This window comes from Gouania willdenowi, chromosome 3, assembly GCF_900634775.1.
Source record: "Gouania willdenowi chromosome 3, fGouWil2.1, whole genome shotgun sequence".
NCBI lineage: Eukaryota > Metazoa > Chordata > Actinopteri > Blenniiformes > Gobiesocidae > Gouania > Gouania willdenowi.
Genome location: NC_041046.1, coordinates 34,702,451 through 34,714,037, shown reverse-complemented (window position 1 = coordinate 34,714,037; position 11,587 = coordinate 34,702,451). Strand labels below are relative to the sequence as shown.

Sequence of the window (11,587 nt, the reverse complement as noted above, 5' to 3'; positions counted from 1 at the left end):
TGGCAAGGAAGAATCATACATACAGAACTGAAAGAAAAATAAATAAATAAATAAATAAATAAATAATAGAGGTAAATTAGTCATTATTCATTCATACTTTCTTTAATCACTGTACTTGTTGTTTTTAAACTGTAAAGTGTCTGAGTGTCAAGAAAAGCGCTTTTAAATACATATTACTCCACTTCAAAAATACTATTGTATCGTCACGGTTTTGATGCTTTTTTGGTATTTGTAAGGGATATAGTTTGCAGTGCTCGGCCACCTCTGTGACGTCATATCAAGGTGCCGTCCAAATCTTTTCTTTGCGACAGTGCAACTCTTTTGGCCACGCTCGCTTTCCGTAGCCGCGTTTGTGCTGCTAAGCGGCGGTAGCACCACAACCTCTGTGTGTGTGGCGCCTTGGTGGGAAGTTTGAAATTTATTGATCTTATCACGCTTTGACATGGCTCTAAATATCCAGTCATCGACTCTCTCTCTGACTTTACCGATTTCGTGTCAGATATGCCTCGGAAAGGTAACCGCCGCGCACTTTTTTTGAAAATCAAACGACGTTTTTTTTTAACCGGTAAACAACGGTTTGTACATCCTGGGTTGGTGTGTGTGTGTGTGTGTGTGTGTGTGTGTGTGTGTGTGTGTGTGTGTGTGTGTGTGTGTGTGTGTGTGTGTGTGTGTGTGTGTGTGTGTGTGTGTGTGCGTGCGTGCGTGCGTGCGTGTGCGTGTGCGTGTGCGTGTGTGTGTGTGCGCAGGTTAGACAGCCGGTAATCTGTGATAACCACCACGTGTTCTGCTCGTCCTGCATGGAGATGTGGCTGAAGAAAGCCAGCCAGTGTCCCACCTGCAGGGTCTCCATCACCGTAGAAAACCCCTGCAGGGAAATCATCGGTGAGTGCCAGCAAACGTTGATTTATTCAGTCAAAGGGATCAGATGCAACTAAAGGCTTCACATCACAGTGAAGGCATCATGGCTTGGTAAACAAAGGATTTAAACAATGGGTTTTTGTGTTTAATCTGAGTGGATATTAGGGCTGGGCAATATATTGTGATTCAAGATACATCAAGTTTTCTATTTTGGCAATACAGAAATTGAAAATATTGCCTATACTTCTGAGATGCATTCATATTGCACAATCACACAGTACAAATCACATCATACAAGTATTTAATATTATTCATAGAGTACAGTCAAAAGGTGTCCTATACAATTTTCCATATTTTGGAGATATATATTTTATAACTTATTTTGTATTGAAATACTATATTATATTTCTTCCCCTAAACAAGCCATTCTACAGAACTCACTCACACGTGCTGTCCCTCAGAGGAGAAGTAGCACATTGTTGTGCAGCTGTTTGTTAATAAATATGCCTGTGTGGCATTTTTCTTCAGCAAATCTCACCCAGATTTGTCTTTCTGGTAAGACTTTGAGTTATAGAATATAGAGATGAATATTATACATCGTCATTTTGAGAAAAAAAATTGATATGAGTTTTGGCCTATATCACCCAGCTCTAGTGGATATGTGGCCTTATAGCAACACACGCTGTAAAGTGCACCTGAGCAGAGGTGTAAAGAGTATTGATTTATCCTCCTCAAATAAAAGTACTGTTACTTGAGTACAAGTAAGTCATACATAAAATACTCAAGTACAAGTAACAAAGTAGCTCAATTGAAGAGTATTCAAAGTAAAAGCTACTAATTACTTTCACCTTCATGTTTATTATTGGTAATAAATCTTGCCAAAGTTCCCTTGCATACAGTATATATCGCTAGGGATGCACCGAATATTCGGTGGCCGAATATTGCAAAAAAAAGCCACATTTGGCCTTCGGTTTAGTGAGTTAAAAGCAAGGCCGAATAGTAGCGTATGACACAATCAAACAGCGTGCAGTGATTTAGAGTCAAAAGTGTGTGCGCGTTGCTGCTGAACCAGAGGAGCAGCAGCAGCTCCCCATTCCGCACACAAACACAGCCAGACTCTCTCCTTTCTGCTTACAGCTCTCCGTCGTTCATCACCGCGTAAAAGTTGGAAGCCGTCCAATTCCACAACCGAGTTGTTAGCGCTATGAGCCACAAATCCGTAAACATCTCCATCGTTTCCTCCTCAGTTCACAAGCGATGTCGGGTCTCGCTGCATAGACTGGTGTAGCATTAGCACAGAGTGCTAACAGCTGATGTGTGTGAACAATGGCCGTGGCTCCAAGCAGTGACTCCCAACACGATTGGTAGCAGAAAAAGTAGTGCAGTTTGCAATTACATATATGACAATAAAGTATCATATATATTCTATATTAAAGTGTTTGTTTTAGCTGTTAGATAGTTGGAGAGGGAGGAACTCACATTCTAGGAGGCGTATATTATGTCCATGGTAGGAGGAGAGAGGATTTCCGTTAGGTGACGTCATCTGCCAACGCCGGCAAAATCCAACTCGTCCGTTTTGAGCTACTTTTTACAAAATGTGGAATAACAAGGGAGGGAGGAAACAGAACTTTAACTTTGTCCCTCTGAATGAGGCTAAAGGCATGTATATCACTGTAGCAAAACCATTATAGAGTGATATTTTTTTCATCATACCTCCCCTTTAATGCACATTAGTTTTTTTTTGGAATGCATGTTTTGTTTTATTTGAAGGCCTAATATAAATAAAAAAACTTTGTTTTGCTTTTTTTGAAAAGCAAAGGCTACTGGAATATTTAAAAAATGTCAGAATATTCAATAAACATTGACTTTCTTTTAAAAAAAAAACGTCTAAACATTTATTATTTATGCACTGTTAAAAAAATAATGAAAAACTTAACCGCATTCGGTATTCGGCCAAGCGTTTATATTTTATTCGGCTTCAAATTTTCATTTCGGTGCATCTCTAGATATCTCATGTATAAGCTTTAAAAGGAAGAGACCAAATCTTGCACAATTAGAACTTAATTTATTTTCCACAATGGCATTGTACAAAATATAGTTTGTCAAAATTTCCAATTCTCTAAAAAAAAATAATAATAATTTTTTGTGTTTCACAATAATTTACTTAGTAATGGTTGAGTGTACAGTAGAAATATAACAAATTACTTCTTTTAAAACGTACTTGAGTTCAAGTAATATTATTGATATTGATTTAGAAATATACTCAAAAAAGTACAAGTACCCATAAAAGCAACTCAATTACAGTAACGTAAGTAATTGTAATCCATTACTTTCACCTCTGCATCTCAGTGATTACACCTGTTTCTACACTTATCTAAACACTCTGCAACAAGCTCTTGGAAAGTTTTCCTTCCCCTCTGGATCTTCTCTGTTGAATAATTCATTGCTTTTATGGAGCTGCTTGTTTCTGGACATGACACCAGTCACATAGGAGCAGACAGTCCCACGGACACACCATAACATCACATCACAGCACTGCTTCCTCCCACACCACCATATGCTTGCAAGCCTTACTATGAGGCAGAAGTGCAAACCATTGCAACTTGGTGAAAAAAAGAGTTCCCAAACCAAAACAAGACTGAAAAATATATAAAGGAGTGAACTCTGTGCTTGTAGGTTAGAGTTTTTCAGCCAAATAATACTGTATATTGTCCTATTGATGGTTAGCAGTGGCATCCATTTTAATGCCGTCAAGTCCCTGATTATTACATTGTTGTTTTTTTGTATAGATTGTGTTGGGGATTTGTGTTTTATTAACCCAGCTTTTTTTTGCTACCTTACAGTTGTGTCTTGTTTGGTTGTTGGCTGCTGTATTTTGTCACATTGATTTGGCTCAGTTTGCATTCACATTGCATTGCATTTTTTGATTCGCTTCAAAGTGAAAACAATGTCAGTTGTTGGCGGTAAAAAGCAAATCAAGGCCTCACTCTCTGCTCCTCAGTGCGCCACAGTCATGTTGTCCCTGCAGGCAGCGCTCAGGGCAAACTCTGCCGCAGCATCTTCCTTATGTTTACACCGGCCCAAACAAAGCGAACAATGTGCTCTGCTAACTTTTTATTTACAGAAGTATTTTATTCAAGAAAGAGGTTTGGAGGAGACTCTTTATTTATATTTTGAAAATGTATTTTAAACAAAATGCAATATATAGCTATTAGAGAACTATAAAGATTTTGAGTTTTGCTAAAGAGTAAGATGCAGTGCACGTTCATGCCATGTTGCCCTGGAAGTTGTGGCATTGTTTGAAAAATGTCATTATTGCTCTTTTTTCTTCATGTTCAGTGTTGAGAGTTCTTTGTTATTGTGTTTGAAAATGGTGCAGCTATTAATGTAATATCTCCTTTCAAATTGCACATTTTTATTTTATTTTTAACCAAAGAACAGCGGGCACTTTAATACCAAGAGGCAAATGGGAGGTTTAATAAAATCAAAACTTGTTCTCAGACATCTTTCATCTGTAATTTGTTTTCTTTTTTAAAAAAATGGGAAAATTTGTTTTATGATTGTATTTTGGGGTTGTATCAGCGCAAGCAGTTAAAATGCTGCAGGATTCTTCTACTCGTGGTTGTTTTTATTACTGTCAGACGAGGACTGTTACCAAACCACTATTCTCGTCTTCGATTTCTTTCTTTTTTTTTTTAATAGACTAGTCCATTACACTAGGTTTTTCTGAAACCATTCAATTGTTGGACAAATGAATCTACAAGGGAAAAATATTGTCTTTAGAAATATTGAATGCACTGCACACTGGTGAGGTGTGCACACTGTGAGACAGACTGAAGGTATCTCCTCAGTGCTGAATCAAAGTAAGCAAATAACACTGAAAATAATTAAATTAGCACTGGACACAACATGTGGAATTTATTTAGTTTAAAGCACTGAACAACAAATGTTAAGACAGTAAACAGTCCAACATGTCAACAGGCAGTAGCAACATAATGATCAGTCTGATCAACAATTGCGTTAAACTATGGGAGCTCACTATACAAAAGGCAAGAAAATAAAGTATATTTAAACAATAGATTTGCCATTGGAATAACTGTTCTTTCAGCTGTAGATGAAATGGTTTAAATTGAGACTGGAGATTTACTTCAATGTGACATTTGTTTGAATATCACATTGTGTTTGTTACCCAGTCTGTTAAGTATTAGATGTATTTATATGTATCCATTTCAGGAGGAACTAATGAAGGAGATCATAGTGACAATCCTTCAATGAGGAAATGTCTCAGAAAAACCAGAGGAGAGCTGCTGCTACGGGAGTACGAGGTATTACCGTAATTCCTCAGTGTTTAATTAGGAGCATCAACAATGTAGTACTGTTGTGATAAACATACAATAACTGTTTTAATACCACGTGCTGGTTTTTCATTGACAGGATGAAATCGAAGGCCTCATGAAAGAAAATGAAGAGCTGAAAAACAAAAGTCAGAGTCTGGAGGCCCAGCTGAAGACGGCTTTGGATCCCTGCAGCATGAGTACAGTGCAATTGGATGATAAAAGTGTTTCTGCCGTTGTCCTTGAAGAATGGACAAACAAGTTGCGAGCTGCCACAGATGCCTGTGATAAAATAAAGCAGGACATGGATAAGCTGAAAGAGGTACAAACATGATTTAGTTCCTGCATTAAAAATGTTGAACAATTTACGACACAATGTTATGATAAATGAATTCACTTCCTCCGTCTACTATAGGCTAACACGGCCTTGCGGTCCCAAAACGTTGACCTTGTACGAGAGAATATGAGACTAAAAGCAGAAGTAGCTAGCAGGTCTCCACAGAAGTAAGTCACCGTCATTGATAAACCTTGTTGTTTTTCTGTTTATTTACCACCACCTTGTTTCAGTTTTGTGTTATTTGAAGTATCTGCTGCTGACATACATTTCCTCACAAACAGAAATATGCTCCTGTTTTGTTCTTTAACTCTTCTTTGTGGTTACTAGATGTGAAATTACAGAAAAGATCATTTACAAAAATGTATTATGGATTTTTATATATTTAACAATTTTTGAAATACAAAATATTATGAAAAGAAATGTTTAGCTTTTTATTGGGTAAAAAATGTGAGCCACCCATTGGTGAACCAATGTTATTTTAAAAAAACGCTATTTTATTCTCCAGGTTTGGTCGATTCACCGTGGCAGCACTGGAAGCAAAAATTCAGCAATATGAGCGTGATGTTAGCCAATTAAAAAGAGCTCTGGAGCGCAGTGACCAGTATATTGATGACTTGGAGTCTCGGATTACAAAGTCAGAGAAGAAGAGTCCCGAAGCAAAGGAAGTGTGTGGGAAAAGTAAGACTGCAGCGGAAACTCTTACACAACAGCAGAAAATCAGCATGATGATGAGGAGTTTAAGTGACAATGAGAGGGAGTTGATCTGCAGCAATCCAGAAGCAGAATGTCCCACCTTTGCCAGAAACCCCAGTGCTGTGTCCATTTCATCTCCAGATCACAAAGATTTTAACAGAAACGTTAGTGAACACCACAAACAGGATAACTCCGAGAGCACTTCCTCTGACTTTTTGCCCTCGACTCCTTCTGATGCCTTTCGTTCCCTGACTCTGAGAAGCCCAGGAATTAGGGAGAAGAAAGTTGCGTTCAAAACTGGGTCTCATCTAAGAAAGCTGGATTTTGACGCAACTCCTGAAAGCACCTGGCCTACTTCAAAGGCTGAGAACCCTTTCAGCTGTTTCCAGAGGTTTCCCACAAGCTTCCCTGCAAACTTTGTGGAGTGGTCCAGCCTTGCCCTTTGGGGTACTTTACAGAGACCCATCTTTTTTGACCCGTCGGGTCCCGGTCCAAGCTGGCAAGGGTTGCATTTAAAAGCCTCATCTTCTGACCTTAGAGAAGAGGATGTAGAAACAAAGATGTCCAGTGAGGCCTCTATGAATGCAGCCTACCATAATAAAGTTTCTGAGTTGGCTTCAATGATGCAGGAAGGAGAGGGCTCTCTAGGTATGGGGTCTCACATCTCTTTGCCTTCTTCTCCTCCAGAGTTGGAAAACACTCCTTCCCCAGATGCACAAACATGTCCTGATGTGTTAACCAACGTAGGGGGGCATTTAATACAATACACGCCAAACAACCAGCCACCATGTGACATTGTCGGTGGTATTTTGAGTAATGACAAGAGTCCTAAATGTTCAGCTGAAGATGGTTTTGCTAATCTAGTGTTAGGCACGCGTCTAGGAGGAGGCTGTGCAGGGCGAACTGAGTCTCCTCAGTCTGATGAAATGTCCTTTGATCTGCTGTTCGATCCACTAGATGAGAATAAGGCTGATGCTCCTGCCTGTCTCAGTTCAGCAGGCCACGACTATAGTCACCCCGTCTCTTCCTCCTCCAACTGGACTGGTGCTGATCCTGTGAACACGAGGGAGAGAAACGTTAAAAGAAAGTCTTACAGTCCCTTTACTGCTGGTAGCCCCACTAAACTTTCTAAGCTAATGTGAGTGTGAAACAGCCTGCCTTTTCACTGTAATGTGGTGGATTTGGTTACGCTTCTTGGCTGTATTGAAACGGATATGAATTTACATTTGCATCAAATTTGTATTTTGTGATGCTGAAGTTGGTTGTGCTCTATTGAAGCCAAACGTGAGCTTGATTGTCACTTCTCTGAGGTATTTGTAGATTTTGCTGGCAGTTAAATAGCTTTAAGGCCAGAAGATCTGTCATGTAATCACTTAAGTGCTTTTTTTTTGTAATACTGTTTTGCATTTGTCAAAAGTAACATGATTTCAATGACTTGAAAAGTCAAATGTTAGTGTTTAAGAGTTATCAACTGATTCCACCGATTGGTTGATGCTATCGTAAAATGTCAGAAAATACATAAAAATGCATAGTATGTTTAGAAAATAAAGCAGATATGAAAAGTTTATATTTGTGTATTTTTGCATCTCTAAATCACTGTCTTTCATATAGTGTTATTATCAATTAAACAACCGTACATTTTAAACTTGGTTGCAAATGTTTGTAGTACGTAAATAAATGGCTGTCACTAAAAAGCTGTTCATGTCAGTTTAACCAGGCGGCCTCTAATGACACACTCTAGACTTCTAGCATGAGTGCACAAAGCACCGTATTTATTATGCAAATTTAATGATATCGTGTATACTTCACATACCTCTAATCGTAACATGAAATTTTAATTGGGGGGGAGACCATTGTGGATTGAATCAATGGAATGTTAATTCATTGGGATTAATTAATTTAGGTAAAGACTGTACCACTAGGTTATGGTGGTGTATTAAATCAATTTGTTTAGTGCTCATCTGGTGATGATTGGTTTTAATGATAAAGAGGCGGAGTCATTATTTTCAAGGGTTGATATGGGGGTGGGTGCAGGGTAAGTACATGGCAAACCTAAGACATTTAACCCTTTCTCAGGTAAGTGGATACTGGGGCACTTTCTTGGATAGAATATTAAATCCACAACTTCTGATTTCCTCGCGTAAATTAAAAATTTTCAAAATTTCAAGTGTGAAAAGACAAAAAACAAAGTGAATCAGGAAGAAACATAACCTCATTCAAAACGTGCAAATGTTCAAAATCAATCTGTTTTGGTTACACTTAGAGTTCTAATAACAATAATACACTTATCCTTTTAAAACAATACAAGGAATTTCACTTGGTAGATGGTGTGGAAAAAAAAAAAAACCAGTAACATTGTAATAATAAATATAAAGGATGGGTATAACATATACAAGTAGCGCATTAACTGCATTAATAAATGTCTAAAAAGTCCCTTAAACAAATCTTCGCCTCCAAAAACCAACACTTCACATTCGGTTTTTGTTCCAACATAAAATTCATGTCTTGAGTTGAAAAATGTTTGCCTTTTCTTGACAGTTCACAGTTAAATATTTAGCATTTTTCCACCATACACATGCAACATTGTCACCATATCTATAAAAGAAATCATGAGCAATTATAGATTATGCAGAAAGCATTCTTGGTTATATTGAGAACTTTAAAAAAAAGAATTGTAATGTAAATATGATGCTGCCTTTCATTTATCCTCTCAGTGGATCAGAACCAACAACCTGCTGATCATCTTTGTAGTATTACTGTATTAGTTCACATATGGCACAGCACACAGACAGACAGTATTTTGGTTGAATGTGTTGCTCTTACTCCTATTTACTCAATTTATTTGCAAACACCTACATATTTTCTGTACTCTTCCGTATATTTCTGAGATCATGTGAGTGAATCTCAGACTAAAACAGAAAACCCTTCGTTAAGTCACTAGTTTGCGGCCTCTCAGTTAAAAAACAATGGCCCCCTGAAGGTATTGGGACCAGATCGCTTCTCAGAAAACCCTTAAAAGCACCAGGCGTCATGTCTCCAGATGTTCCCTCCTGCCCTGCGAGCACTGTTACATCTGTCAGCCACGCTCACTCTTTTGGCAGCTTATGTCTCGCGAGAGCAGCCGAGCACGGGCTTGACGAGATGTGAGGCGCTCAGGTGTAAGGGGCTCTCTCATCCTCAGCAGAGGGAAACAGTAGACGGATAAGTGCGTCTGAGACTGGAGGCATCCGTGTGATCTCCGCGCTCAAGGCTGCACCGACACCGGCACCAGGCAGCGCCGCACATAGCGCATCTTTACCGGGAGGATCAACCGCGTGTCGATGACTACTTTCTAGCTCTCCCCCTCACCCCCCTTTTCCTCTCCTTCCATCCCATTGCACTTTAACTGAGAGAAGCTCGCCAAGATGATGTCCATGAACAGCAAACAGCCGCACTTCGCGATGCATCCCTCTCTGCCCGAGCACAAGTACACCACCCTGCACTCCAGCTCGGAAGCTATAAGGAGAGCCTGTCTGCAAACTCCACAGGTAAACCATCCACTTTTAAACTTTCTCTGCTTCTTTTTCTTCTTGTTGAAGCGTCTGCGCTGGAGGCACATTCAGACAACTCTTAATGTGGTTTTCTTCTTCTCATGTTTTCCACACTGTGATCTTTTTTCAAAGCATGCTCGAACAAAGCCTTTGTGTTTCTAATTTTGGATATTTTATCTTTCTTTTTTTCAACTTTCTGTTCATTTTCTCTCCACATTCCCCACCCACCCTCCTCCTCCACCCTTTTTTTGATCGCAGCTGCAGAATAACATCTTTGCCAGCCTGGATGAGACGCTGCTGGCCCGGGCGGAGGCTTTGGCCGCCGTGGACATCGCTGTGTCCCAGGGCAAGACGCACCCGTTCAAACCCGACGCCACCTACCACACGATGAGCACCGTGCCATGCTCGTCCACCTCCACCGTCCCTTTGGCTCATCACCATCACCACCACCATCACCACCACCACCCGAACATGGAGCCTCCGGACATCATGGACCACATCAACTCACAATCCCTGTCCCTCATGTCCAGTGCGCACGACGGGGCAGGTGGAGGTGGAGGAGGCGGTGGAGGTGGCGGTGGCGGTGGTGGAGGTGGAGGTCTGATCTCCAGCTCCTCCGGTCACCCACATGCCCACATGCACGGCCTGAGTCACCTTTCCCATCAGGCTATGAGCATGAATTCCCCGCTCACCCACCACCACGGGCTCTTACCGGGACACCACGGAGGAGGTCAGGGGCCCCACGGGCTCACGAATAACGGGCTACCGTCTATCAATGACTCGGATACAGACCCCAGAGAGCTGGAGGCTTTCGCGGAGCGTTTCAAGCAGCGGAGGATCAAGCTTGGAGTGACACAGGCGGACGTGGGTTCGGCCCTGGCCAACCTCAAAATCCCCGGAGTGGGATCACTGAGCCAAAGTACAATTTGTCGGTTCGAGTCGTTAACTCTGTCCCACAACAACATGATAGCGCTCAAACCCATCCTGCAGGCCTGGCTGGAGGAGGCCGAGGGCGCACAGAGGGAGAAAATGAACAAACCGGACATTTTCAACGGAGGGGAAAAGAAACGCAAGAGGACGTCCATAGCGGCCCCAGAGAAACGCTCTTTGGAGGCTTACTTCGCGGTGCAGCCGCGACCGTCGTCTGAAAAAATAGCAGCTATTGCTGAAAAGTTGGACCTGAAAAAAAACGTGGTGCGAGTGTGGTTTTGTAACCAAAGACAGAAACAGAAGAGGTTGAAATTTTCCGCTACTCACTGATGGACATTAAAAAAAAAACACACACACACACAACAAAAACATGAAGATACAAAAAAACAAAAAGAAGAAAAAAAGTTGTGTGGCGATTTGGGACCAAGAGACACTATAAAGACACATTTTTCAGCCTTTTGTGTCTCCAGTGATTTTAAACACTGGTGCGCATTAGGCTCCAGACTTCGTATAACTTCTTTATTTTCACGTTATTTGTGAATGTGAAGTATGCAAATAACAGATTACAAGAATTTCGCTCAATTGAGGGAAAAAGTTTTGCGACATCGACTTTGCCTTTTTAAACAGGTGGACAGAGGTAATTTGCTTATGCTATAGCGAGTTATTTTCTCCCAATAGGCCTATTATTTAAAATATAGCCATTTACAGATTACCTCATTGATTGTTGAACTGTGTTTTGTTTTCGTTTTTTTTGTCACTGTCGGCATTTAATACTTCATAAATTATTTATTTATGTATTTATTTATTTACTTTTCGTGGCTGCTATAAACTCTGAGTTGCAAACTTTAATTGCTAAAGAAAAATTAATCAGGCCTGCATGAGATCCTAAGGGCATAGATCCAGCT

The 11,587-nt window shown here is 40.4% G+C and overlaps 2 protein-coding genes across 2 annotated transcripts; both read left to right on the top strand.

Annotated features, from left to right (window-relative positions):
* Positions 1-317: 317 nt before the first annotated feature.
* Positions 318-7,787, top strand: obi1 (ORC ubiquitin ligase 1). The gene is made up of 6 exons (XM_028441595.1): positions 318-514; positions 747-882; positions 5,092-5,183; positions 5,293-5,514; positions 5,608-5,696; positions 6,035-7,787. The coding sequence occupies exons 1-6, from the start codon at positions 443-445 to the stop codon at positions 7,362-7,364; spliced, it is 1,941 nt and encodes a 646-aa protein (XP_028297396.1). The 5' UTR covers positions 318-442; the 3' UTR covers positions 7,365-7,787.
* Positions 7,788-9,421: 1,634 nt separating this feature from the next.
* Positions 9,422-11,088, top strand: pou4f1 (POU class 4 homeobox 1). The gene is made up of 2 exons (XM_028441600.1): positions 9,422-9,749; positions 10,011-11,088. Exons 1-2 carry the CDS (start codon positions 9,627-9,629, stop codon positions 11,010-11,012), a joined length of 1,125 nt encoding a protein of 374 aa, XP_028297401.1. The 5' UTR covers positions 9,422-9,626; the 3' UTR covers positions 11,013-11,088.
* Positions 11,089-11,587: the final 499 nt, after the last annotated feature.

Coding starts and splice junctions, on each gene's coding strand:
- obi1 (XM_028441595.1), top strand. CDS start 443: ATGGCTCTAAATATCCAGTCATCGACTCTCTCTCTGACTTTACCGATT. Junction 883..5,091: donor CCCCTGCAGGGAAATCATCG/GTGAGTGCCAGC, acceptor TATCCATTTCAG/GAGGAACTAATGAAGGAGAT. Junction 5,515..5,607: donor ACATGGATAAGCTGAAAGAG/GTACAAACATGA, acceptor CGTCTACTATAG/GCTAACACGGCCTTGCGGTC.
- pou4f1 (XM_028441600.1), top strand. CDS start 9,627: ATGATGTCCATGAACAGCAAACAGCCGCACTTCGCGATGCATCCCTCT. Junction 9,750..10,010: donor CCTGTCTGCAAACTCCACAG/GTAAACCATCCA, acceptor TTTTGATCGCAG/CTGCAGAATAACATCTTTGC.